Source organism: Hemicordylus capensis, chromosome 6, assembly GCF_027244095.1.
Source record: "Hemicordylus capensis ecotype Gifberg chromosome 6, rHemCap1.1.pri, whole genome shotgun sequence".
In the NCBI taxonomy this organism is placed as follows: Eukaryota; Metazoa; Chordata; class Lepidosauria; order Squamata; family Cordylidae; genus Hemicordylus; species Hemicordylus capensis.
Window position 1 is genome coordinate 169,664,538 of NC_069662.1, and position 27,917 is coordinate 169,692,454.

Sequence of the window (27,917 nt, forward strand, 5' to 3'; positions counted from 1 at the left end):
GGAAGGAAATTCATATCATTCATCAAAGAGGTTCCCCACCTCCAGGTGGATGGTAGATTTAGTCCCCTGTGGTGGACTTGGCTCTGGTAGTAGTGGCTGCCCTAATGGCTCTGTCCCAAGAGTCTGTGTTCATGGATCCTTCTACATATGAGACAACTAGAATTCTCAGGTAATGTATACCCTTATGAGGATGACAGGAGGGTTTGTGCTTGATTGATGGAGCTGTTCTTTGGAGTCCAACTCAATCCTTTGTGGACATCTTGACATTTGTTTTAATCCTAAAAGATTACTTCTTTGTGAAACTTTAAATTTGGATTCTGAGGCCTTTTAACCTTTTTCCTGTTAGGAATTAAAGGTAAAGTGTGCCGTCGAGTCGGTGTCAACTCCTGGTGCCCACAGAGCCCTGTGGTTGTCTTTGGTAGAATTCAGGAGGGGCTGACCATGGCCATCTCCCGCACAGTGTGAGATTATGCCTTTCGGCACCTTTCTGTATTGCTGCTGCTCAATGTAGGTGTTTCCCATAGTCTGCGAAACATTCTGGTGGGGATTTGAACCAGAAACCTCTAGCTTGCTAGGCAAGTTATTTCCCCGCTGCACCATTAGGTGTCTGTTAGGAATTACTGATAGCGTGTTTTTCCTTTCTTTTTCTTTTGTGGAATCGCTTGTAATCCATCTGTAGTGCTACTTCCAAAATTGTCCTTATTTGGAATTATGCAAATAAATGAGAGTTATCATTATGAAATGCTTTGGCATCTATTGTTTATGTGTGTGCATGAAACTAGAGCGTATTTGCAGCTGCAGGGCCTCATTATTCTGTCAACTTGAGGGTTGGTTTGCTCCCTTGCAGAATAACTTCGTATGGAAGGCACTTACTTAAAAAATGATACCCTCCGTTTTGTCTCAAGAGTGTCCTATGGAACTTATAACAGCCGATTGATTAATACATAAAACATCTAAATACCATAGAAACTGAAGAAAAAATGGCTGCTGAAGTTGGCCATAAATAGCCAATAAAGGCTTGTGCTAATGTGGGTCTGTAGTTCCAGAGTTGAGGCCCCCAAGCCTAAAGGGAGGCTTGTAAATGTGGTACACTGTGATGGTTTAAAAACCATTTGGGGGGGGGGAGAAGAGAAGTGTGAAAACGGGGAGGAGACTGATGAGGGAGCAGGCCGATGCCTACACCACAGATCTGTGCTGTGGTGTGCTGTGCCGGGATAAATGTAAAACAGTTAGCAGTCCTTGCAGTGGGTTCTGAAGCAGACGAGGTCAGTTTGTATACCAGATTAATTAACATGGCAGCAGACAAGGCTGCGACAATCGTGAGTACTTCAGTACTAAAGTAAAGTGTGCCGTCGAGTCGATTTCAACTCCTGGAGCCCACAGATTCAACTCCTGGAGCCCACAGATTGTGGTTGTCTTGGGTAGAATACAGGAGGGGTTGACCATGGCCTCCTCCCGCACAGTATGAGATGATGATGCCTTTCAGCCTCTTCCTATACCGCTGCTGCCCAATGCAGGTGTTTCCCCTAGTCTGGGAAACAGACCAGCAGGGATTCAAACCGGCAGCCTCTGGCTTGCTAGGCAAGTCATTTCCCCGCTGTGCCACTTAAGGAGGTATTGTCTCTTTATCATGGTGGCTGATGTTTCTAAATATCTTGAGCTGCTCCCCAGTGTATGTTGCTTGCTGTGCAGCTGGCGCAGGGAAGGAGGTTCATCTCGCTGCCCTCCCCACATATCTACAGTCTGCTCCCTCCTGAGCCTGACAGAAAAGCCCTCAGAAAGAGCCGGACTGAGGCGAGGCTCTGAGGGCGGCTCCCCCCGTCCCCGCCACTGGAACGTGACTGCCCTTTCCCGCCAAAAAGTGGAGGCGGGGGCGCGGAGGAAGACGCGCGCGGAAAGGATCCCTGTTCACTCCTCCCGCCTGCAGGTGGCGCTGCGACGCCTGGAGAAGAGGCCGTGGCTGTAGCCGAGTACCAGGCGCTTTGCTTTAGAAGTAGGAAAAGACTAGACTGACACACTCTGTCCTTCCGGGTGTTGATCACCTCCCCCGCCCTCTGCCTGCGAGGGAAGTGAGAGAAGCCCCCAGAAAGCTAGACAATGGTGGCATTAAGAGAATTTCCTAATGGTAAGAGCTGTTCATCGGTGGAAGAGCCTGCCCCATGGTGTTACAGGCTTTCATGCGCTGGAGGTTTTCAAACAGAGGCTGGGGCCAGGCACCTGTCGGGCATGGTGCCGCAGTTTCCTGCACTGGCCAGGGGACTGGAAGAAAGGAGGGCGCAGAGGTGCAGGCAGGTAAATTTGGAGCCTGGGCTAATGGGGGAACCTTGCAAAATAAGCACCCCCTCTCTCCCTCTCTCTACACACACACTCTCTTGCTCTCGCACGCACACACACATGCCCCATGGTTGCACACAGCATTCCTGAGCCTACTATTCCCACTGTTAAAAAACACTCAAAAATGATTAAAAACCAACTGAGTGACTGGTCTGCTTCAGAGGCCTCCCATGATCCGACCCTGCAGCTGTGCCCAATATCAAAGCCTTAGGCCAAGCCATTCCAGGGGATCTAAAGGGCACAAAAGTTGAATGCTTTCATCCTTTTTTAGTCTACTTTCCAGCATGCTTACGAGATCACTCCGCATTGTGTGTGTGAGTGTCCCCATCTCTGTGTCCTCTCTTTCAAATTTGCAATGCCTGGACCAATATGAACCAAATTGAGCACAGTCGTAGGGACACATAGGGACACCTCAATGGCAAAGCTTGTGATGATGTCATCCACCCCCATCCAAGACAGCGGACATGTGAACGTTTGAGGTGCAAGTGGGCTAACTTGTGGACTGTCTAACTGATTTGGTATAGCTGTAATTAGTTATAGTTGTAGTGAGTGACACCTCAGGACACCTCAGTGGTGTAGTTTGTGATGTCATCCATTCTGATTCAAATTGGCAGAACCATAAACTTTTGAGGTACAAGAGAGTTAACTTCTGAACTGTTTAAACCAATTTGACTCAAATTTGCTACAGCCATAGAGACACACAGGGACACCTCAACGGTGAAGATTGTGACACTGCCAATGGCAGATATGTAAACTTTGGAGGCGCAAGTGCACTAACTTGAAGACAGTAACCAATTTGAACCAAATTTGCTACAGCTGAATGGACACACAGGGATGCTCCAATGGTATAGTTTGTGATGCCGCCTACCCTGATCCAAGATGGCGGATGCATAAACTTTTGAGGTGCAAGTGAACTAACTTGAAGACTGTCTAGCCGATTTGAACCAAATTTGGAAAGCTGTAGTGAGTGACACACAGGGACATCTCAGTGGCACAGTTTGTAATTATGCCATCCACCCCAACCCAAGACATGAACACTTGAGGCGAAGAGATCTAACTTGTGGATCTCAATTTGCCCCAAATTTAGTCCAGATGCAGAGAGGGTGAAAGGAAAGTAGGCTGAATAGCTTATTTATTTATTTAACATATTTTTATACCGCCCAAAACTTACGTCTCTGAATAGAATAGTTAGAGAATAGAATAGTAAGAATAGTTCTTACTAGAACAACTTGTTATGAAAGCAAAGGGCAGATTCCTCCACATGGGAGTGGAATGATGGTCGGTGGGGGGGCACTTCAGTTCCATGAAACAAGCCATTTATAGGACCTAAATATATTTTTGAATAAATAATCATGGAATTGGCCAAGTTGCTTCAAATTAAATATGCAGAGCCCTCCCATCCTGCCCTGCCTCTGTGCCAAATATCAAAGCCTAGGCCAAGCCATCTTGGAAATACAAAGGGGGAGGGGATAACCCATCCAAGCCCCATATAGACCCACCCAGTAACCTTCGGCATGGCTCCCACAATGAGGCAGGCCCAGAACAGAAGCAGGCGCCAGTGGGGTGGGGGAGGGCAGAGGGCTTGCACAAGAAGTCTGGTTGCAGCCAGCACTGGCCTGCTGCCTCCCGAGCTCAGCCCTCTGCTCCTGGGCAGGCTTCCAGCCCATGCTGCAGCAGAGACAGGAGGAGGCCTCTGTGCTAGCCCTGCCCACCCACCAAACAGCTGGTGTGTAGGTCTTCTTAAAAGTAATCAGAGATGGTAAAGGTAAAGTTGTGTTGTTGAGTCGGTGTCGACTCCTAGGGGCCACAGAGCCCTGTGGTTTTCTTTGGTAGAATACAGGAGGGGTGCACCATTGCCACCTCCCACACAGTATGAGATGCCGCCTTTCAGAATCTTCCTATATTGCTGCTGCCCAATATAGTTGTTTATACCAGAGGGGATTTGAACTGACAACCTCTTGCTTGCTCGGCAAGTTACTTCCCTGCTGTGTGATGGAGATGCTCTTATTTTGACAAGGAGCATATTCCAAAGCCGCAGCCACAGAGAAGGTCCGGTCGCAAGTTGCCACCAAACGAGCCAGTGGCAACCATAACCAGACCCCTTACAGATCTCCAGGGAGCGGGAACCCACTAGCCCCTGGGTCATTGGCTCTTCTCACTTAGGAGTTCCTCTCAACATTTAACTGAAGCAGACCTTCCTGTCACTTAAGCCCATGAGGGCAGCAGAGAACAAGTCTTGGCCCTTTTCTATGGGGCAGCCTTTCAGGTCTTTGAAAAGTGGTGTTTTGTACCACCACCCCAGTGACACAGGAAGCTGCCATATACTGAGTCAGACCATTGGCCCATCTAGCTCAGGATTGTCTACATAGACTGGCAGCGACTTCTCCAAGGTTGCAGGCAGGAATCTCTCTCAGCCCTTTCTTGGAGATGCTGCCAGGGAGGGAACTTGGAACCTTCTGCTCTTCCAAGAGCAGATTCCTCCCCTGAGGGGAATATCTTACAGTGCTCACACATCAAGTCTCCCATTCATAGGCAACCAAGGTGGACCCTGCTTAGCTAAGGAGACAAGTCCTCATGCTTGCTACCACAAGACCAGCTCTCTCTCCTCCCAAATACATCCAGTTTTCTCTTAACGTAGGAAACTGCCATATACTGAGTCAGACCATTGGTCTATCTGTCTAGCTCATTACTGTCTTCACAGGCTGGCAGCAGCTTCTCCAGAGTTGCAGGCAGGAATCTCTCCTGTATGTCATTTATGCAATGCTCCTACATAGGAACAGGGAGGAAAAATACAATCAGGAGATCCACATGGACAAGATGGTAAATTTCTTCTGGAAAAGTCTATGTGGTTATGTACAAAAAGACAAATGTATCTCCTCCAAACAGCAATGGGAAAAATTGTGGAAATGGACACTGGACGTAAACCCTCCGATAACCTGATATATTTAGAAATCTTTGCCCTTAGGCTACAGTACTGCCTACATATACTCTGCCTCACTGTTGGTCACCAACTCCATGCATATAAACCTTTGTATCTATATATGATGTAAAAACAACTCCTTTGTATATAATTGTGCTTTAGTAACGTACTGTATAATTTGGTAGTTTGTTGGTTCAATAAAAAATGTTATTGTCCTAAAAAAATGTCCTATCTTGGAGATGCTGCCAGGGAGGGAACTCTTCTCCAGCTAAATGCACCCAATTCCTTAGGCGTATTTTGCAGACCTCCGCCCATCTCCACAGCAGAGCCACAGCTGCTCTTGCCAACACAGATTCTTACAGCCAAGTGCAAGAGAGCCAAAGCAGCCGAAGGGGGCGCAGCCCTCCCCCCACCCCAAATGCACCTGACCTGCCTCATGGGACCCTAGAGTTAGTTGGAGGGAGCCTGTCCAGCCTCAACTTGAAGCTCCCATGACGGAGAGCAGAGAAACCCGCCGCCCCACCCATTCCCTTGTGGAGCTGCTCTTTCCCTTCAGAGGTATCTCGCGAGCAACAGCCTTTGCCTTCCTCGGTCTCACGGCGGTCACGCATATATACTCGGTGCGCGTGTGCCGCAATTCGGGCACACAGCTGACACCTGGCTGCGCGTGCGCGCTGAGCTCTGCTTTGAAGGGATCAGAGTTCTTGGCTCCCCATTTACAGAGCGAGAGGAAAGGAGTGGGGGGGCTTGTGTACATCCTGTGTGGTTGTGGGCGGAGGACTGATGAACGCTCAAGCACCACCAAGCATTTCAAGAAAGGGATTTTTCTAAGCAAACCCGCAATTTACCTCCGGTGACCATGGGATTGGTCACTCTCGCCTCTTCCCACCTCCATGGACCGAGCCAGACTCCCAAACGGAAAGCGAGAAGGGCCACAAGCCTGTCTGCCGGGTGGGGCGCGTGCGCAGTCGGAGGACCCCAACCCCTGTCCTGGCCGAGCTGCTTGCTGCCGCCGCCGCCGCCCGCTTCCTCGGAGCCCCCACCCGTCCCGTCCCGTGGCTGGGCCCAGGTGAGGGGGTGCGGGGAGCTCTCAAGGGGGCTGTGCTGCTGGGGCGAAGCCCTTTCACCTCATCGATGAACGCTGAATGGATTTAATGGAACAATTGAAACCATGTAAACATTTAAAAAGTTGCAAGCAAAGCCTTGGGCAGCTTTGCAGTGATGCTCTGGGCCCTGCCTCGAGGAAGCGGGAGGAGGAGAAGGAGGGCCCGCCCGCCCGCCCGCCTGGTGGCGCCTAGAGACTCCGCCGCCCGCAGCCTTCCTTGGCTCCTCCTGGGGTGGGCTACAAGGACCTGCTAGTTCAGGCAATGAATGTGCTTGAGCGGCCTCATCTTGGTGGTTGCTAACTGTGGGCATCAGGATTGGGACTTCCCCATCCCACTGGCCTTGTAGGTAAAAGCTTTAACTTAGAGGGGAAACAATAGGTGTTGAACTGGTAGTTATAGTTTCCACTAACATACCCCGTTTGAGTTCAGTTTATCTTTAAAAAAAAAAACAGAAAACCAAACATCTCTCAACCCATAAAGTTTAAATAATCTATAGTCCCCTTGGTTTGCTGTAGTGTTTTTTAAATTGCCTCTTGGAACATTTTCCATTGCATGCAATCTAGGGAAAATAGCGCCCAGGGCAAGCACTGAAATTGCGCCCCCTGTCCAAACATCTGACACCCATCTTTCAGATAACTTTACCATAATATCAGCTCAAAAATACAAGTCAGGTTCGTTAATCTTTTAATATTTCAAAAACTATTTAGCAGTGGACGTAGCCGGACCAAGAAAATGCTGGAAAACTACAAATTTAAGTATGCTGGGGCTCATGAAATACCTAAATATTATGCGGAGGTATACTTGGAAAAACTAAATAGAAGTGCCTGTCTAATACTCTGCTATACATTGTAGCATCACGATTACATAAGTTTTAAAAATAAATCGAGAATTTGACTTTTCCCAGATATTCTGAAAATAATTAAACGATATGCAGAATAAACTGTGTCACTGCTTGGAATATATTCTAGTATTTCAGAAAGACAGTTAAAATGAGAGAAAGAGCAAGAAACTCCCAGTGGGCCTTAATACTAAGGATTTCACACTGATTCAAAGACAAACTCACCATTAATAGCCATATTATTAAGACATCACATTTAACTCACTTATCACAAAAAGCAAAGTAAGAGCAAATGAATACAATCTTAGCTCATAAAGTTCAGCGCAGTATTTACAAGCCCTGATTCTCTGTACATAGTGCCAATCTGAATATGTGTATAGTGACCTATATTATATTAAATTTTTTTAAAAAATTACCTGTAGCCCCTTCGGGGGGTCTGCGAAGTTTCCCCCTCCTCCCACTGGCCTCTAGGGCCTCACAGGCACCATTTGAGCATGTGCGGTGGTCATTTTTAAAAATATATATATTTTTAAAAATGGCCGCTGGAAACAAAATGGCCGCCACGCTTGCTCAAATGGCTTCTGCAAGGTCTGGCATGGTCTAGGGCCTCACAGAGGCCATTTGAGCATGTCCAGTGGCCATTTTGTTTTTGGTGGCCATTTTAAAGAAATTTTAAGAAATGGCGCCCCCTTCAAGTGGCGCCCAGGGCACGTGCCCTGCCTGCCCCACCCTAGATACGCCCCTGACTTCATGTTTGCATCCACATATGAAATTCTGGGAAGACCGTCACAGGATTAGTTCAGTAGTTGCAAATTGCCAGCAAAATTGCAGCATTTCTGTATCCATCGGGCACATGGTGCTTCCTAATCAAAAAGGTGTCATTGCTGCTGCTGACGTTGCAGAAGGAGGAAATGCAGTTCATGAAGAAAAAGTGTTGTGGGAAGGGAGATGATTTTTCTGAATGCAGCAGATCTAACCTGAAATGCAGGATGACCGCTGACTTTGGGTTTCTGTCTCTCTAAAGCAGGCTATGGAGTGTGATGCAGAGTCGAGGCCTCTGCTGCCTTTCCAGTCCCTTGTGAACCCCAAGCAGTCAGCAGTGCAGGAAACGCAGGGGCAAACCTCGGAGACTTCCATGTGGGCAGCAGTGGCAGCAATCCAGGCTGTGGACAAAACGGTGGATACCCACACCATGCGCTTGCTGCGCCTGGAGGGAAGGATTGGGTTGGTTGAGAAGAAACTGGCAGGCTGTCAAAAGACCACGACAGACATCGAGAACCAGCTTGAAAGCAAATGGGCTGCCCTGGGGATCTTGATTGATGAGTACAGGCAGCTGCAGAGGAGGCTGGAGAATGTGGAGAATCTGCTGAAGAACAGGAACTTCTGGATCCTGAGGTTCCCCCCAAGTGTCAAGGGAGAAACACCCAAGGTCAGGAATTCTGACTTAATGCAAGTCAAAACATAAATTCTGCTACCAGGGTTACCCAAGATTCTTCAATGACACCAGGTGTAATTGTACAAATTGTCCTGGGACAGGGTATTATAGGAACAAGCAAGGGACTATGGCTGTCAGGAAGGACTAGGAGCTGTGAAAAAAGGACGACTCTCCTCCTTGCCATCAGATGCCTGTCCAGATCTCCCCTATGTACCCCATGTCAGACACTGGATAGAAACTGTCTTCCCCTTTTAATGCATTTTATTGCAGCCCTGAAGATTAGAAATGAAATGAAAGGTGTGATTTTCAGAATACCAATAGGCACACTTCTTTTGTGCTGAAAATTCTCTGATTCATGTGCAAAGGCAGTACTGTAGAAAATTCTTGTTCCTTCTCAAGGTAGCAGTGTCCCTTGTGGCTGTCTCCTTGTGCTTGCTGTGAGAGCACCAGAGGAAAAGGTGCTCATCTTTGCCTAGGGTGCTATGGTATGCTACTGCACCAACAAGAAGCTGTCATCTGGATGTCCCCTAAGTGTTTGTTTTTGTTTTTGTTTGTTTGTTTGTTTTTGCAGGGGGGATGCCCAATCAGTTGAATTGACTTACAGATATTTTCACTTTCCTCAGCAGTTCTGACTGTTTTTAATGGGACTGCAAGATGCTGAGGGCCTTTGGAAACAGAGTTATTTATCTATGTGGCCAAAAGGGGCAGCCTGGAATGGAATGCTCTGTTTTGAATAAAACTTCACATCCATTTTCTATAGAAGATAGTTTTTTGTCAGTCTCCTCCACCCCCCACCCCCCAACACAACCTGGAGATATTTTTCATCTTCCAGTTGGGCAGAATGGATTGGAGGCAAGAGGGTGCTGAATTTATCATCCTTGCTGTTCCAGGTGCCTGTAACCTTTGATGATGTCTCAGTCCATTTCAACGAGCAGGAATGGGGAGACCTGGACGAGTTACAGAAGGAGCTGTACAAAACAGTCATGAAAAGCAATTACGAGACACTTGTTTCACTTGGTGAGGGTGTCATTCCTTCCTCAGAATTTTGCTTGTTGAATGATCTGTAATGAGCTGTGGGCTGAAAATTATTATTGACTGATCAGTACGTCTAAACCTCTTGCTTTTGGAAATATAGCCAGATTCCCTTGAGATCATGAGAGCTGTGGTGTAGTGGTTAGAGTGCCGGACTAGGACCGGGGAGACCCGAGTTCAAATCCCCATTCAGCCATGAGACTAGCTGGGTGACTCTGGGCCAGTCACGCATCTCTCAGCCTAACCTACTTCACAGGGTTGTTGTGAAAGAGAAACTCAAGTATGTAGTACACCGCTCTGGGCTCCTTGGAGGAAGAGCGGGATATAAATGTAATAATAATAATAATAATAATTTCCATGTTGAAGGTCTGGGTTTTACCTCAAAGTTTGTTTGTTTTTAAAAGGGATTTTTGGAAGCAGGTTTGGGAAAAGTTTTTGCCCTCTTGAGACCCTGGAGAGCTTGTTGCCTGTTGGGATAGGTGATACTGGGCAGGGTAGACCAATGGTCTGACTCGGAATAAGGCAGCTCTTTAAATCACCCTAGTATCTTACGTCTTGCCTGATTGGTCTCTTCATCTTGTGCTGTTGAAGGAGCAAGCGTCCTTCCACAATGCCCTTGCAGGGGGACTTGGATAAGGGCAATTTGGAGCAGCCAACAAAATGATCATTTCTGGAAGACATTTCTGGAAGCCTTGAACAATGTTTAATGCTCTTGTTTTAATTACTGATCTTGTCATATGTTTTGTTTGCATATTTGTATTTGAACAACAACAAAGGTCATTTAAAAAACTCTGTGTTCTCCAACTTGCGCATAGGGCATTCAGGTATCGCAGGAAGTGATAGAACGTAAAGTTATCCCAAAAAGGGGAGTGCTGCTTGGGTTTAAAACGTAGATTAAGTTTACTGGCACTCCTTCATAATCCTCTGCTCCTAATATTAATGTGGCGTATGGTGATCTTGCTTCTTTCTCCCCACTCCTTCCATCTCTTGAGCAGATTATGCTATTGCCAAGCCTGAGATCCTGACCCAGATAGAACAAGGGGATGACCTGTGTGAGAAGGGTCCTGGAGATTCGGAAAGGAGCAGCATCCCTGTAGACCATGGCACAGGTGCATGAGATATTTTCTCCTTTTATTCATTTTGCCTTCTGCTCGTAACAAGGATGTTACTCTCAGTCTAAAAGGGAGAACACCACTGTAGGAAAAATAGACAATTTCTGTGACCTTTTGAATTGCTCCTTTGGCAGACTGTGGAGACATGTGGCACTTACAGGGTGACGTGGGGACACTTGGGACAGAGACACGTGGCTCTCTTCCTAGTCATATCCTTTCAGGGTTTATTTTAGCACAAAGAATGACCCCCATGTAAGATACACTTATCTCCATTTAGGGTGTTTCTTTCTTCATGGTACTGAGGAGCAGAAGTATCTTGTGCTGCAGAGACTTGCTTTGTCCTGCATGGTGATTGCTTTGTGGCTGCCTGATCTGAGTACTTGAGGCACTCTTGCAGTCACCTTCATCCATTACAAAACACATTTTTCCAACACAGAGATTAATTATCATTTGGGAAGAAAAAGTAGTCTTGTATGCCTATGTCATCATTGACTTCGTGTCTTTTACAACAGTGTTTGTAAAATGCCTCCTACTCTCCTGGATCCAGGGTGGATTTGATTTAAATCAAACTGATTTAAATCACGATTTAAATCACTAGCAGGGTGGATAAAAATCAATGATTTAAAAAAAAAATCAAAAAAATCAGATTTTTAAAATTTAAATCGGATTTTTTAAAATTTAAATCGGATTTTTTTGATTTAAATCCGATTTTTTTGATTTTTAAAAAAAAGCATTGATTTTTATCCACCCTGCTAGTGATTTAAATCGTGATTTAAATCGTGATTTAAATCAGTTTGATTTAAATCAAATCCACCCTGCCTGGATCCTAGGTGATTTCCTTTTAATTAGATCCTTCCTTAACAGAAAGAAGAAAGTTCTTGCTTTCAGATTGGAAGGCCAGCTTCTTCCCTACGAGTCTTGTATGTTCAAGGCTGCTTAGGCATCACTGCAAAATTAGGCACTTCTAGAATGTGGTGAAGGTTGGTTTGGGATGCAGGGATGGCTTGAAAGTTAAGGCTTCTCTTACTGGGGAGCTGTTAGGGAAGAGGTTGGAAGGTCTTGATCATTTAATGCGCAAGGTAAGTGTTTCTGCTTCAGGGCTGTCACCAGCAGTTTGCTGTGTGTGAATAGTGTTCATTGCCAACCAGTAAAGCACAATGCCCCTTTCTTTCCTCCACACAGACTTCCCTGTTGCTCCAGTGGATGTTTCTTCGTGGCTTAAACAAGAGGTGGAGGAACCACCGTGTGGGGATGTTAGGCCTCCTGAGGAGACGAGAGAGCTGAGTGATGGTTCCCACATAGGTGAGTTCCTGCTGCTCCCCAGCTCATAAGCAGGAACGTACGGCCCTGGCTTAAAGGACTCATCCTTCCAAACTGGTCACCCCTTGCATTGTGAGAGGTTATTGGGAAGTAGAAGGCTTTTTACCCAGTAGAGAGCCTGCCAGGTTGTTGGTTAATGTCCCTGGAGACTTAATGCCCCCCTTGGCTGCTGGGGGAGACAAGAGGCATCTTTTCTTACTCAGAAGTTTCCCCACCCCATTTCCTTCAATACCCTTCCTGTTCTCTTTGGTGTCTACTTCATAGATGTTAAGTTGGAATTCAGTATCTGTTCCCTTGACCTCCTCCAACTCCATTCAGCCTTTCCTCTCTTCTGCACTCCTTAGCCTACTGCCTAGTACCATTTCTTTCAGCCCATGCCACATCTGGGCTCTGGCTCTCCTGATGTTTGCATCCTCTTTCAGCTTAGCTTCCCTGTCTGCTAAGCATGCATGTTCTCTTTGTATCACACCATGCAACTCTTCTTGTCCCCAGGCTCTGTGAGATAGTTGTCGGAGAAGAGCAATGCAATGTGCCCCTTTCTCTTTTCTGCACAGGTTCTTCTGTCGATGCAATGGATGTTTCTTCATGGATTAAAGAGGAGGTGGAGGAGGTATGCTTTGGTCCAGGAGATTGTCATGAAGGAGATCTCAACCACAATGGTAGCCTGGGTACGTCCTGCATTTGACCTTGGAATCTGTTCAAGTATTACATTTGTCCTTGCAGAAATGCATGTAATGTGCACATTGTTGCCAAGATATGTAGATGGATGCAAAGGAGCAAATGGAATCTGTTCTGGCAGCTCCCATCACTAGATGGTTGCGACTAACCTTGGAGAAGCTGCTGCCTGTTTGTCTAGGCAATACTGAGCTAGATGGACCAATTGACTGACTCTGTCTAAGGCAGCTTCCTATGTTCCTATGCAGGAGAGGGCAACAAAGATTTTCAGGGCCTGAAGCACCTTCCTTATGAGGCAAGGCTACAGTATCTGGGGCTTTCTAGTTTGGAAAAGAAGTGACTACTGAGAGACATGATAGAGGTGAATAAAATTATGCATGGAGTTGAGAGAGTGGATAGGGAGATATTTTTCTCCCTCTCTCACAACACCAGAACCAGGGGTCATCCCATGAAACTGAAGATCCGAAAATTTAGGACCAGCAAAAAGAAGTACTTTTTCAGACAACACATCATTAGTGTCTCTGCTAATTGTGTGGGGATGGCCACTAGCTTGGATGGTTTTAAAAGGGGCTTAGACAAATTCATGGAGGAAAGGTCTATCAGTGGCTACTAGTCTGGTGGCTATAGGTCACCTCCAGCCTCAGATGCAAGATGCCTCTGGATACCAGTTGCAGGGGAGCAACAGCAGGAAAGAGGGCATTCCCTCGCCTCTTCCCTGTGGGCTTCTCAGAAGCATCTGGTGGGCCACTGTGTGAAACAGGGTGCTGGATTAGATAGGCCTTGGGCCTGCTCCATCAGGGTACGGGGGTGTGAGCTGGCCCGACTCAACAGGTTTGGGGTTGAACCAGACCGGCCATGGCCGGTCTGAGTTCGAACTGGACCCAGTTCAAACCAAGCCATCTCAGAGTTCTACTGGTAAAGGGGAATCTCGTGAGGATTCCCCATTACCTGTAGGGGTAGAGCGGGTGGGAAGGGAGTAATTAATTAATTACAAGTGCTTATGGCAGCTGTGGAGGTGGCGGCTCCACACACACACACACCCCCGGCCTCCCTCAGAGTAGACAGGACTCTTTTCGGGTCTTCCTCGACATGCTTCAGGCCTCTGCGCATGTGTGGAAGCCATTTTAGTGACCACCGCGCATGCACAAAGGCCACTTGTATGACCACGCATCACACAAATGGTCTCTGTACATGTGTGGAGGTCACTAAAATGGCCTCCCCCCATGCGCAGAGGCCTGAACCAGGCTGAAGAAGGCCTGAACTGAGCCACCACTGGCCCTGCCTGCTCTGGGGGAGGCTGGCGGGGGTGGAGTGGAGCCACACACCCCACCCTTACAGCTGCTGCTGCCGCAGGTCCTGCCAACACTTGTAAATAGTTACTTACTCCCCTCCCACCCGCTCTACCCTTTATTTATTTATTGGATTTATATACCGCCCTTCCAAAATGGCTCAGGCCTTAGGCAAGCTCCCCTGCCCCTTTATTGAAAAGGGGGAATCCTCACTGGATTCCCCTTTACCAGTAGAGCTCCTAGCCGGTTCGAACTGGCTCAGTTTGAACTTGAACCAGTTCTGGTTTGACTGGTCACAAAACCGAACCAGGCCGGGTCGGTCTAAATCTGGTTTGGATTTGAGCCGAACCGGTTTTGTGCACATCCCTACAGCAGGACTGTTCTTATGTTCTTAAGTAATCTGTTAAGACCTGAAGTCTTAATTTTGGATATGCTAATCTCTCCAGTCAGGTGCATTTCCCCATCTCTTGTTTTTCAAGGTGAAACGTATTTTGGAATGCACCCCACTTGTTAAGAGATTATACTCAAGTTCTCCAGGTTGTAGGAAACGCCAACTAATTCTATATGGAGGCACTTCGGAAAGTGATGGGGAAATGACACTGAAGGGAGTAGGCGGTTGATCAGATCAAACTGAGCATAAAAATGGGCTTGAGAGAGGCGATTGAGGAAGGGCTGGTTTAACTAGTGATGCTTCTGCTAATCCTGACTGACTCCATTGCTCTCCTGAGGGAAGGTGAACTTGGAAAAGAAGAAAGGCCAGGACCTTGCAGATGCTTGTGTTGAGTTGTGTTGTGAATTCCCTGGAAATCAACCTGAAAGACTGTTCCTAAATAGTCTGTCTACATTTATAGCTTCTCTCCTGAAAAGTTATTGGTTATATCGGAGTTATCTTTAGACTTTCCCCTTTAGGTTCTGATACCTAACCTCAGAAGCGGAGTGTATTATGATCATAAATATATATTATTACGATCCAAAATGCTCAAGTTTGGTTACAGTATCACCCCTGTGAGGTTGATTTGGCTGTGGAAGAATGGCGTGCTCAAAGCTACCCAAAGAGTTTCCATGGGTTTGCAGTGATTTAAATTTGGATCCCTCCACCTCCTGAACATGGCTCTCTGTCCCCTGCACCAGAGCCTTCTGACTGGGTCGTTGCCATATATGGTTGCCATCCTTTTGCTCAGGAATCGCAACCATTGTGTATCCTGGGGAGCATGAAAAATGTGGCTGCTTTCCGTGACACCTACCAGACTGTCAAGGGTTGGGCAGGAGCTGTTTCTTCATGGGTCCCTTACCAGGCTTGTTTCCAGTGACTTCTGTAAAAAGACATTTCTGCTTCAAACGTCACTGAAAGAGGAGGATGGAAGAATGCTAGAGTAATTTTCTTATTCCTGGACAGAATATCGGACCGTCACAGTTGAAGAAGGAACCTTGGCTGGACCTCAGGAGGGCCCCTGTGCGCAGGAATCAATGTTCCTTGGTGAAGGCCCCAGTACTGGTAAGTAACAGAATGAAAACGTTTGTGTGTGTGTGTGTGTGTGTGTGTGTGTGTGTGCGCGCATGCAAAGCTCCTAGCCCAATCAATCTTCCTGCTATAATAAATGCAGTCAACGCCATCCCACATTCCATAGTCTGGAGCAGGAAACCTGAATTCCACAGTGAATACAAGCCCAAGAATATTGGATAGCTGAGTGCAGTGTGTGAGGATCTCCTACTGTGAACAGCTTGCAAAACCTTGAGGCTAAGGTGGTCAGTCCTCTTCCTTTAGCTACAATTTTCATGTTACCCTCTTTTGGTAACTCCCCCCACCCTTAAGATTATTAGAGCTTTCATCTGGGTGGTTGTCCGGTGACCCCATGGTCATAATAACATTTTAAAGGCCTGCTTACTTGTCTTTAAAGTGTGGCACAAAAAGTATCCATGAATAAATGAAATGAACATGAGGAGTGGAGCTTGCAGTCAATAGGTTCATCACAGGAGCAACCAGACTGAAATTTTACTTGATGTAGAAAGATCTTATGATCAGAATCAGTGGGATTTTACAAGTTAAAAGCTCACTGATTTGGATAAAGGCTTAATCTCACAACAGAAAAGAAATAGATGAGGAAACTGAGTTTTAAGTTAGTTGGCATAAGAAATATCTGAAAATTAGCCATTCTAGAATTATTCCAGTCTTGACTATATATGCTGTATTTCCAGATTGCTTAGTTGTAACATATATTTACTTGCTGAGTTGCAGTTTTAGGATACTTTTAGACATTTCCTGAAAGTCTGTGTACTTGACAGTCTTTATTTGAGCTCATAAACCTAGATAACTACAGATCTATTTTGGAACTGCTGCTGTCTGGCAATAAGATTAAGTTTGCTTGCTATGTAGTTTTTTTTGTTTTTTGTTTTTTTAACATCCTAAGGAGTAGATCATATTTTTAAAGAAAACCTAGCAGAATCTTAAAAGTTTCTAGATGGCAACCGTTGCCTGCTTGGAGGAGAAGATACCTAACTGGCAAACGACCTTCTGTGTTATTGGTTATGTTAGTTAGAAGTGGTGTAGGTTACCTCTCAATTAGCCCCAGGGGAAAATAACTAACTCTGGCCAAGGTCCCAAGAAACGGTGTGCACACTTGGGGGAGAACCACACAGAGCTTGAGTTGTTCTCAGTGTGTCAGTTTCCTGTGCTGAAAAGAGAAGCAGCTGGTCAGTTCAAACAACAAAAAAAGCTTGTAACTTTGGCTGTAAGAATTCTCACAGTGAGGACAATAAATGCTGTTCTTGGCTTTGCATGGGAAGTTTCCCTGCACACTTTTGGATCCTTGCCCAATATCCTTTTTGCACACCTCCCGAGGAGTGGACCCTTCTGGGCCCCTTCTTGCTGTCATTGGTAGTTGCTTGAGTGGTAGGGATTTGCAGCATGGTGCCTTCTCATAATGGCCAAGAGGATTGGTGGGAGCAGTGTCCTTCTGATAGAGAGAGGAAAGGAGGCAATAACTTCTCCAGGGTCTGCCAGAACAGAAAGTCCAGATCCCGTGGAAGGGATGTGTTGTGAAACAACAGACAGCAGCTTTAGCTACGCCCTGAGGGAACCAACACCCCCAGCCTGTACAAGACCACCAGTGTGAGTCCTGCACAGCTCATTCAGGTCTAGATTATCAGAATCCTCTCAGAAGTCAGGCAAGATACATGGAACAAAAGGCCCTTCCAGAAATTATTACATGAACTTTCAGCTGTTGCTGGCTGCTAGTGTTTGAGAAGATGTTCCACTTTCAGAGAGACCAAGATATTGATCTTGGACAGCTGTGCTATCTCCAGTCTTCCTTATCAGTTTCACGCCGTTCCTCCACCTTGGCATAGGTGGCAACGCAAATACACATTATTTTGTGAATGTGCTGGTGAATGCTTTCCCCTCTTCAACTCCTGAGGCAGGGTCCCCGGTCTTTATTGGAACCCTTGTGCAAAAATTGCAGGCCTAGTTTGATCATAACTGACTGCGCAGCAAGTGAGCTGCTGTTGGTGGTTGGAGTCTCCTGATGCAAAAGCGTGGAAGTGAGTTTTGCTTTGAGGAAATGATTCAGAGGCAAGAGCACAGTCCAATCATGTCTGTCCCGTTAGCTGGAAGTGTCAGAGCTGCAAAATGGTGCATCTTTAGCATTTTTCTCAAAGGAAGAAATTACTGCTGGCATTTCAAGAACTGAAAAAAGATTTGAATGTTCTAACTCTCTGCTGGAGGGTTGTGGGAGGTGTCTGGCTTTGGAGAAGAGAGCAAATGGGCAAGCAAGCTGTCTAATGTGGAGGCCTGCATCAAAGTGGGTTGTGTCGTCTGGATAGGAGCAGAGGAACCTGCCATATACTGAGTTGGACCTTTGGTCCATCTAGGTCAGTATTGTCTACACAGATTGGCAGCGGCTTCTCCAAGGTTGCAGGCAGGAATCTTTCCCAGCCCTCTCTTGGAGATGCTGCCAGGGAGGGAACTGGGAACCTTCCTATATTGCTGCTGCCCGATAGAGGTGTTTCCTATAGTCTCGGAAGCACACCAGTGGGGATTCGAACCAGCAATCTCTTGTTTGCTAGGCAGGTCATTTCCCCATTGCACCATTAGGTGGCAAGCATGAATTGTCCCCTTTGCTAAGTAGGGTCATCTCTTTGCATTTGAATGGTAGACTACATGTGAGGACTGTAAGATATTCCCCTTAGGGGATTGCGGGGCACTCTTGGAAGAGCATCTGCAGGCTTGCATGCAGAAGGTTCCAGGTCCCCTCCCTGGCAGCCTCTCCAAAATAGGGCTGAGAGACTCTCCGACTTGCAACCTTGGAGAAGCCGCTGCCAGTCTGTGTGGACAATACTGAGCTAGATGGACCAATGGTCTGACTCCGTAAGGCAGCTTCCTATGTTCCTTGTTTCATGTCTAAAGTTTGGAAACATTTTCTAATACTTAATCTACCATAAATGGTAAAGCATTCTTTTGCTTTCCCCTGGAGTTGAAGTGGCTCCATTCATTTGCTTGAGCCATCTGCAGGCAGGCACTGTATCTCACATGTACTACTTGATCCTGCTCTCTGGCTTGTGCGTGTTAATCTGGCAGTGGAGGGGAGTGGTTGATTTGTAAATGGTTTCCCTTTGTGGCACAGAAGTGGATTAGGTCATCCTTCAGTATTTCCCAACCATAGGAATTGTATTGTTTCCCTGCTCCTTTCTGTAATTTTAAACACTTGAAATCTTAATATTCTGAGAGATCAATTTGGAATTTCAAAACATATTTATATATCTCAAGGATTTCCTAGCCTCTTCTTCTTTATTAATAAATATCTAACACAGACAAGGACCAAGAGTAATGATAAAATGAATTTATTTCTTTAGAAATACGATCTTAAAAGACCATTGTTTTTACAACTTTAAAATATATAATACTCCAGTTTGGCAGTAACGTGAAAGAAAGTTATTGAAGTGTATCCAGAGAAAGTTAGTTATGACTAAGCACCACTGAAATCAATTGGACAAGTTAGTCGTGACTAACAAGCCCTATTCTGCCAGTCTGTCTCATGCGCAACCCCATGTGATGAAGAAGCAAGCGCATCATGAGAGCCGTCTCCATCCCCAGTGTATTGTCCCTCAATCATGTTGTGGGGAGGGGTTATCTGAACTGTCAGGCAGTTTTGACACCCCTCCCCTGCCGATTTAGGAACCGTGTACTGGGTGGGGGTGCGGGTGGGCTGATGCACGCTCACTTTTATATCACAAAAGACAGGATGATCAGGCCAGATATCCTCCAGACCAGCCCATTAATTTCAATCAGATGTAGTCATTACTGACTTCCTTTGGATAGACTCCATTGACTTTAGCTTCACCTTTGCTACCTGCACCTACTCTTCTAGATAATATGAGGGGTGGACACTTTGGATGCTGGATGGTTTAGGAAAGAGTAATGTTAGATAAATTCTGGGAGTAGGGTTTGCAAGTCTGACTGCTAAATGGTGGTGGGGATTTAGTACTGAAAGAGAAGGGTGGAAATTTGGCTCAAGGGAGAAAGAGCTAGAGAATAGGGGTTAATCTGTTCAGGAAGTGAGATTATTTCCAGCAGGTGAAGCATCTGAGCTTCAACTGTGCTATGGGGAAAATGGATAGCACAGTTGATGCTTCGGCAGAAAACTGTTTTACGTGCAGAAAACTAAGCTCTGAGACATCATGAATGGGCCATGATTTGGGCAGGGGATGACAAACGCACATGGTTATGGAAAGCCAAAGCCTTCAAGTGCAGGATTTCCATAACATTTCTCCGTGGTACTCAAGGGATTGATTCTGATTACACATACTGACCTCAGGACTGTGGTTTAAGATTATGCCCCTCACCAGCAGTATGATCCTTTTGATGTAATGTATTCGTAGAAACGGAGTTGGAAGAGATCTTGTAAGCCACGTATTGTGTTCACTGTTGAAGGGAACTTGTCAGTGCATTAATCTGGGAATTTGCTTGTTCACTTAGGCTTTCTGGGACAAATCTGTGATGAGGACAGATCTGCCCTGGGCACATTTGTGTGGACATCTAGTTCCCAAGTCATGTAGTCACACTGGATTTCTTCAAAAGGTGACCCTGTGGGGGTGTGAAATGCCAGGCCCCATGTTGAGGTGTTTGAGCTGTACAAGTAGGATGGTCTCTTTGGTCTGCCCCAGTTTGGAAGGAGAGAGCCTTGTTTGGGGCTGCAGAGTAAGAGCTTCCTCTTTGCCCAGGTCCAGCCCCCTTCCTGACTTGGGCTGATGCTGCTGCTGGTGACATGGAGCACGCACTGCGCGAACAACACCGAGGGCGCTTTTATGAAATGATGGAGGAGATCCTGTCTACAAAGCGTGAGGACAACAACAGTTACATTAACCGTGACAGATACCGGACTTTGATTGAAGAAGTCAAAGAGGCGAAAAGGCTTCGTAGCAAAAAAGGCAAACATTACCGCCGACTGAGACGTTTCAATGTTCTCAACATTGGTGCCGAAGAGAAGTTAGTAGTGCCTGTATCTCCTGGACATACAGAAGTTGTGTATTTTGTTCAGTACGAGGACTTGTTTGACATTTTGCATGCAGCACATGTTGCCATTGGCCATGGTGGTCGGACCAGGATGCTAAAGGAACTTAGTCGTAAGTACAAAAATGTTACCGCTGAAGCTGTAATGACTTACTTGAAACTTTGTGAGTTGTGCCAGAAAAAGCAGAGTGGACCCAAAAGGGGCTTTGCGTCGAGGCCAGCGTTACGCAGTGAAATGGATTCACGTTGCCCGTATGATATAATTTATATGTGATATATTTCTGATGGTGAACTCAGATTCATAACTAGATGTCAAGATCGCTTGGCAAAAACATCTTCGACTTGGGCTGCTAACAACCAAGCAGACAAATGAAGTAGTTTATAAGTGTCTTTGCTTTTTGACAATGACCATGTTGTCATGTATTCCACATTTTCTGTACTGTAGTTGCCGCAGAGAACTTGCAGATCAAATAATTAAAAATCTGTGCTTAGTGGAGCCACAGTGGAAGGCCAAGGACCAGTCCAAGCCAAGACCAGTCCCAGCCTCCATACACAGACCTTGAAAATAAGCTTGGCACGCGGAGCGGGGAGGCAATAGCACAGGGGTGCAGCCTGACACTGTTTCATTCAGACTGTGAAGAGTTCATCCCATGGGGTGAAAAGATTGCTTTGCGGACACTGCCTTTTGGATGCCCCCAAATGGCCTGGGATTATCAAAGGTGATAGAAATTCAGACTTGTTTCATGAAGGCACTTCTTCTGAACAGAACCTTGCTAAGGACCACACCAGAAATGAAATAAATACCTGGGTCTTTGGAGAAGAAGGATGTTGGAAGCTGCCCAAGCTTTAGAAAGAAGATGACCGTGCCATTCTTCAGAATGCCTTTCGGAGTGCTGTCTGTCTGTAGACCAAAAAATGCACTGACTCGAAGGCCTGCTCTCTTTCTGTACTTGTATTCTGTAGGGACAAATGTGATAACAACACTTCAGCCAGGACATATGACTTACGAGGCTCCACCAAACATTTGCCGGTGTCGCCTTTTAGGGTGAAAAATCTGCTTTCAGGGAGAATTGCTATGGTTCCTGAAAAACCCTAACGTGTATGAATGGTCACCATTTTTAGTTTCCTGTTCACTATTGTTGTTTCCCCTTTCTGCTAGGGATGTGCAAAAAATTCAAACTGATTCAAATTTGTCAAAGTCAAATTTGAATCAGTTCGCCTCAAACTGCTTGCATAGAATGGGATTTGTTCAAATCTATTTGAATCTGGGCGAATTTGAATCGAATTCAAACGAATCCCATTCTGTGCAAGCAGTCTTGTCGAATCGATTTGATTTTAATTCAAATCAGTTGGTTTGAATTTTTTGCACTTCCCTACTTTCGGCTTTTGCTGCTTCAGTGCCATGTATGTATTTGACTTGCTGCTGCTGCTTCCTGGATTAATCAAATGGGTGATCCCCAGTTAGTTGCGGAGTATGTCATTAACAGATTTTATTTGACTACAACTCCCATTATTCTGGCCACCATTGTGACTGAGGATGCTGGGAATTGTAGTCAAACAACATGTGGCAACCCCTGTCCCAGGGTGTCACCATTATGAGGATGACTCCCACCTCATCTCATTTCCATCTTAAGATCCTAGGAAGGCACTTGAAGCCCTGAACTGATAATTGGTGGTAGCTTTGGACTGGATGAAGATGAACAAACGAAAGCTTAAACCAGACAAGACAGTAGTGTTGTTCTTTGAGGCTTTTGGAGATCTAGGAGTAGGTGTTCAGCTGTTCCAGATCAGGCCGTGTTTCCTCTGAAGCAGGAGGTTTGTGGTTTAGGAGTACCCCTGGATCCAGTTCTGCTCCTGGATGTTCCGGTCGTGGTAGTGGCCAGGGGTGCCTCTTATCAACTTCCAGGCCTAGCCTTGGTCAATCTTGTTTTTCTCAGCTGCAGCCTAGATTACTGTAATGTGCTCTTCGTAGGGCTGCCTTTGAAGACAGTCCAGAAGCTTTAGTTGGTGTCATAACCAGGGTCAAATTGCTGCTGTTACTATTTAATCTGTGAGTATGCTGTTAATTTTCAAGGTGTGCTGCAATTTGTTTTGTATTATATTTTGTTAATTTTATTGTTGTGAGCTGCCTTGAATACTGTTGTAGAAAGGTCAGCTACAATTAACAATATTAAGAAAGAACACACATACATCCCAGGAGAAAGTCTTCATGTGCACTTTCAGGTGTTACTTCATGTGCCACACAAGTGTCAGCCTGGCTATCAGGAATAAAAGTCTACTGATGGTCTTGCTTTGTGCTATGCTGAATGTTTGTATGTTGACCAGAAAAAAGGGGTCTTGAGTGATAGTGAACATCAGTATAAATGTCATGTAATAGAAAGTGGTTCTTTGCTGAAAAGTAATGTTGTCTTAGATGTACCTGCTGGCTTTGCTCACAGCAGTATGTAGTGGATGTTAACAGAAATCTTATTATTAAATCTTGTTGTTTGAAAGATTGCTTTGCTCAGTTGTTCATTGCCGAGAGCTCATTTTGTGGTTAATTTTGACGCAGAATGGTTTTGTATAAGAGATTGAAAATGTTCTTAAATATTAACAGTAGGTTTTCTTGGTTATTGGCTGCAGTAATCTTTGTAGGATTGTTGGGCTTACCAGTAAATATTTGAAAAATCATTTTTAATTCTTGCCATTCTCTGCCTTCTCTTGGTGAATGTTGATGCCAATAAATAGTAGGTGTGTGGCTAAGAACCATACTGAGGCACATGGGTAATTCCTGAGATTTATCAGTAAATTTAATGACTTTGCAATCCTGAGCATAATCCAGTGGTACTTAGGCATGTTTTAAGCTCAAAGCAAACAACTCAGACCACTGGGAAGCAGTGATGCCCAGATGTTGTTGACTATAGTTCCCATCATCCCCAGGCAGACTACACAGAGAGATCAGGTGCAGCATTATTGGGAGTGATACTGGTTTAAACACGTGGTTCTTGCCACAGTCGCATCTAGTTTGGCCTATGAAAATAATAAAAGCTTCTTTGAGAGCTTCTCCTCCCTTGAGCTTGTCCACTTTCTCTATCTGGGAGAGGTTGATCCTCACCTTGGATTACTTCGGCTTGGTTCTAGAGCTGAGAACTCCCAGTGGGCCCCCTTAAGGGGTGGCAGAAGCAAGTGGCCTGGGTCGTCCTCTGCCCTGCCTTTTTGTAGCTTCAGAAGCACTCACAGCTCACTCCATGCTTGGGTGCCCATCACTGGGTTACGCAGTTGGGAAACGGGGAACCACGATCCTTGTTAGAGAACCTTCCTACCTGTCTGTGTAACACCTGGTACCCTTCTTCTCTCCCCTTCTCACTTTTAACCCCAGCAGAACATGAAATCACAGTCCAGCTAGAGGAAGACGGCGATGATGTCAAGCCTTTCTCGCTCAGGCGTTCCTCCAGAAGAACTTCATCTTGTAGCCTTGGGACAGATCCGGCTTTCGGTCCTCAGCCTAGCATTGGGGCACAGCCCATCAAGGAGAGGCTGGAAGGCTTGTTGAAACGTCCACACTCCAGTTCAGACTCTGAGAAGCGCAGCCCCCAGAAACAGCCCATGCTCAGCCATGGGGAGGCTGTGGAACATCCCCATAAGTGTGTTGAATGCCACCAGAGCTTTGACAGTGAAGAGCAGCCCACATCTGACGGCCTGCACCCTGCCACCTGCCCCAGCTGCAAGCAGCGCCTGCGCAGGAAACTTTCTTCCTTTGCCCATGTGGGGGACACACAGCCATTTGCTTGCATCACCTGTGGGGCAACATTCAGCCAGTGGGCGCTGCAGCTGGCCCACCAGAAGAAGCACCAGCGAGTTTGGAAGCATTTTTGCGATGACTGTGGAGCCGGCTTAGAAACCAGCCAGGAGCTTACGCAACACTGGAAGGCTCATGACAATGTGGGGAGGGCATACAGGTGTGCCAGCTGCCAGTGGAATTTCCTGTCCTTCTCTGAGCTTGTGGATCACCGGAGGACCCATGCCTGTGGCTGGCCGTTCATCTGCAACTGGTGTAAGAGCAGCTTTGCCAGCCAGAAGGTGCTGACCACCCACCAGGAGCTGCATGCCGCCGCAGTGAAAAGGCTGTTCCCAGACGCCAAGGTGGACTTCGCCTCCAGCTGGCAGAAGTTCCTCGCTGAGCAGATGAAGCATTTTCTGCAGGAGACACATAGTCGGTCTCGGTGGCAAGCGGACACTGAACTCCTCCAAAGAAACTTGGAGGTTTGGCCATATCTGTGTACACAGGGCGGTGCAGAATTTGACAGCCAGTGGGCCTCCCCAGATCCCGAGTGTGCTCCCACAGCCCAGCCTCCTGCCCAGTCTGCCCCGAGCCACGGCGGTGGGTCCCAGCAGGGGCCACCATCTGAGCCCCAGCAGGTCCCGGACCAGCCGCTGCGGTGCCACCTCTGCACCAGCCTCTTCCTCCACAAAGAGCTGCTGGTGGAGCACCTGCGGTTGCACAGCGGGAAGCGGCCCTTCCAGTGCCCCCACTGCAACCGCAGCTACGTGTACAAAGAGGCCCTTGTCAACCACCTGCTGATCCACTTCACCCAGAAGCCTTTCCACTGCTGCATCTGCAACCAGGAGCTCCCAGAGCCCATGGCGCTGGCGGAACATGTCGGCGCTCACTTCACAGAGCAGCCCGGCAAGGACGAGCCGGGCCCCCAAAGTGCCGCACCCTCTGGGTTCCCAACTGAGCACATTGTAGGGAAGCCGTATGCCTGCAACCGGTGTGCGCGGCGCTTTGCTTACCATGAGCTGTTGAGAGATCACCTCCTCACCCACACGGCGGAGCGCCCCTTCCAGTGCGACAGGTGTACGCGGAGGTACACTTTCCAGGGGCTGCTGGATGAGCATAAGAGGAAGCATGTGGAGGAGGAGCTGCAGCTCGCGCAAACGCAGAGGAGCAAATGAGTCCTCCCCAGCCAGCGGCAGAAATGGCTCCCTGCATGGAATGGGCCAGTTAGCGTAGAAAGGCCAATCAGAAGGGCTGCCCCTGGTCATCGGGGGCTCTAGAAGGGGTTGAATACACCTTCTCCCCTGTGATCCTGCACAGCGTCTCTCAGGAGCACCGTGAGAGGGGCATTTCTGAGGCACTCCTGCAGGGTCTACAGGCCCACAGCCATGTGGGTGAGGCCAGTTGCATGGGTCTTTCTTATACAGTCAGGACCTTGGAGCACTGCTTCTGTGGGAAAGATCTGCCCAGTTGGCCCTGTCCACCTGGCGATGGCCTTTCAACCATTCCAGGAGTGCCGTGGGGTATATGCTCCAGAAAGCATCTCACGGTGCTCCTGTAACATTGAACAGGCACCTCAGAGTTGAGGGCATCAGTTTGCCTACAGGGAGGGATCCCAGCCTGTGGTAATAGCACTGCCAGAGGGAGTCCCCTGGGCATCCTTTCAGTGCCACCATCTAATACATAGGAGACCCCAGTGCTTTGCCAGCCAGCATTAGGGAAGGCCGTTGAAATGAATGCACACACAAAGGCACGTTGCGGTGTGGGAGACCATTCTGTTGGGAGTTCCAGATGGGAAAGCATGGCCTTCTTTTTGTTTCAGTATTCACCGGGATGTTTTGCTGGACCTCTTTCAAAGCAGCCCTTTCTGGCCAATTGGCAGTCAAAAGGGAAAGAGGTGTAAGGGGAGGAGGCAGCCATCTCCTTGTTGTTTCTGTGACAAGCGGCAGCAGCAGCAAAGCAGTTTCATGCCGTTTCCTCCTAGAATCAGCTCCATGGAATTCCAGTTTCATGCTGAGTGGCGGGATGGGTTGTATACCTCTCCCAATTAGAAGTTGTGCTTCAGTGATGTGTAGTGGACACACTACACACACATACACACCCAACTCTGGATTGTCAGCTCACTGTATCCAGTTTTGATAGAGCTTTCTTTCTAGACCATTAGTGTGTCTGCCATCTCAAATCCCGCAAGGAAGGAATTGGACTGACAGTTCAAGAGGGTGCCCACAGCCTGTCCATCCACACAGGAGCTTCATTGAGTCATGAGCAGTTGAGCTGGGAATGTGACGTCTGAGTGTTTTGGTTGGAGCCAGGAGTGTTGGTGACATGTGCTATGTACAGATTTAGGCCCTCTCTAGCTGTGTTCATTTGCCAAATGCTGGGGCAGACCTTCCATGAGGGGAGGTGAAGCGGCCGCCTCAAGCAGTGAATTATTGGAGCACCTGCTGCCCCTCTTCATCTGAGCAGCTTTTCGCTGCTGCCTTCTGCTGTTCTCCCTTCTCCCTTGTTTGCCACTGGACTGATAATGAGAAGGGGGAGGAGCAGATGCGGAAAAGACGATGGAGTACTGCAGCTATTGCCACTACAGAGGAGGAGGAGGCAGTGGCGGCGGCGGCAGAAGTGAGTGCGTGTGCACAGGTGCATGCATGAAATCAAGGGGTAGCAGTGGCTGTCTGCCCCCCCCCCCCGCTGAACAAATGGAGGCGGCTAGCATTTGGTGCCCTGGCTCAGGCACAGAGCAGTCTTGGACCACCACTGCTAAATGCAGACCAAGATGGTGGTGAGCCGCCAGGAAGCAGCCTTTGAAGCTCAAGGGAGAGAGAGGAGAGATCTTGATGTCCATCTCAGCAACGTTGGGCATCGTGGATGGACTCAGAATGGCATGGCCACAGCAGCACAGACAGTGGCGTGCTTTGGGGGGATTTAAGGTGGGAGGCGAGGAGTGTTCTGTGGTCTGGTTTCTCTGTTGCGTTCTCACTGGAGCAGGGTGGAACCACATCCGGTTCTACTGGGGGTCTGCTGTGAAAGGAAGTCTACTGTGAACTTGGTCCCCACTGAAGGGGCGGGACTTCCCCCTCTGCCTCCTTAAAAAGAAATACACTCCAGAGACCATTTGGCAAAGTGTTTCCAAGTAAAAGTTGTGCTTGCACAGTTGACTGAGGTTGCAGTGACCAAGAGAGTTGGTGCGTGCAGCTGGCTGCGGCCTGAGCAGCATATTCCAGTGCTCCCTCCAACTCTCTGGAATATGGGGAATATTTTTAATGGCAACTACACGAAAGGCTCTCCTGACTGCATCTTACAATCGCTCCTTAGTCAATACATTTTTCAACTTTGCTGCTTGTTCTGGCAGTTCCTGTGGTTACTGGTTCCATTCTGACCATGGAACGTTTGAGGGTTGTGGCTAATTCATTTGTACTGTTCTTTTAATTAGCATGTTTAGCATTCCCACCCACCCCCTCCAAGTTTGAAATTGTAATCCTGCATTTGTTTTTTCTGTGTGTGTGTGATTTTCACTTTAGTGTTCTCCCTTCACCCTCTTTTGTATTAAAAAAAGATTAAAATCATGACAGTTTTGGTTTTTATTTACAAATATTT

At 47.1% G+C, this 27,917-nt stretch overlaps 1 protein-coding gene across 10 annotated transcripts; it reads left to right on the forward strand.

Annotated features, from left to right (window-relative positions):
• The first annotated feature begins 1,157 nt into the window (after window positions 1-1,157).
• Window positions 1,158-27,886, forward strand: LOC128329131 (zinc finger protein 282-like). 10 transcript variants are annotated; one of them, XM_053259681.1, is made up of 9 exons: window positions 1,158-1,265; window positions 8,223-8,627; window positions 9,524-9,650; window positions 10,661-10,774; window positions 11,960-12,079; window positions 12,652-12,765; window positions 15,458-15,556; window positions 20,278-20,679; window positions 23,925-27,886. In XM_053259681.1, exons 1-9 carry the CDS (start codon window positions 1,173-1,175, stop codon window positions 25,499-25,501), a joined length of 3,051 nt encoding a protein of 1,016 aa, XP_053115656.1. In that variant the 5' UTR covers window positions 1,158-1,172; the 3' UTR covers window positions 25,502-27,886. The 10 variants fall into 10 exon arrangements, with proteins under 10 accessions (XP_053115656.1, XP_053115654.1, XP_053115653.1 ...); XM_053259679.1 differs by lacking the exon at window positions 1,158-1,265 and adding an exon at window positions 1,278-1,319; XM_053259678.1 differs by lacking the exon at window positions 1,158-1,265 and adding an exon at window positions 2,212-2,292.
• Window positions 27,887-27,917: the final 31 nt, after the last annotated feature.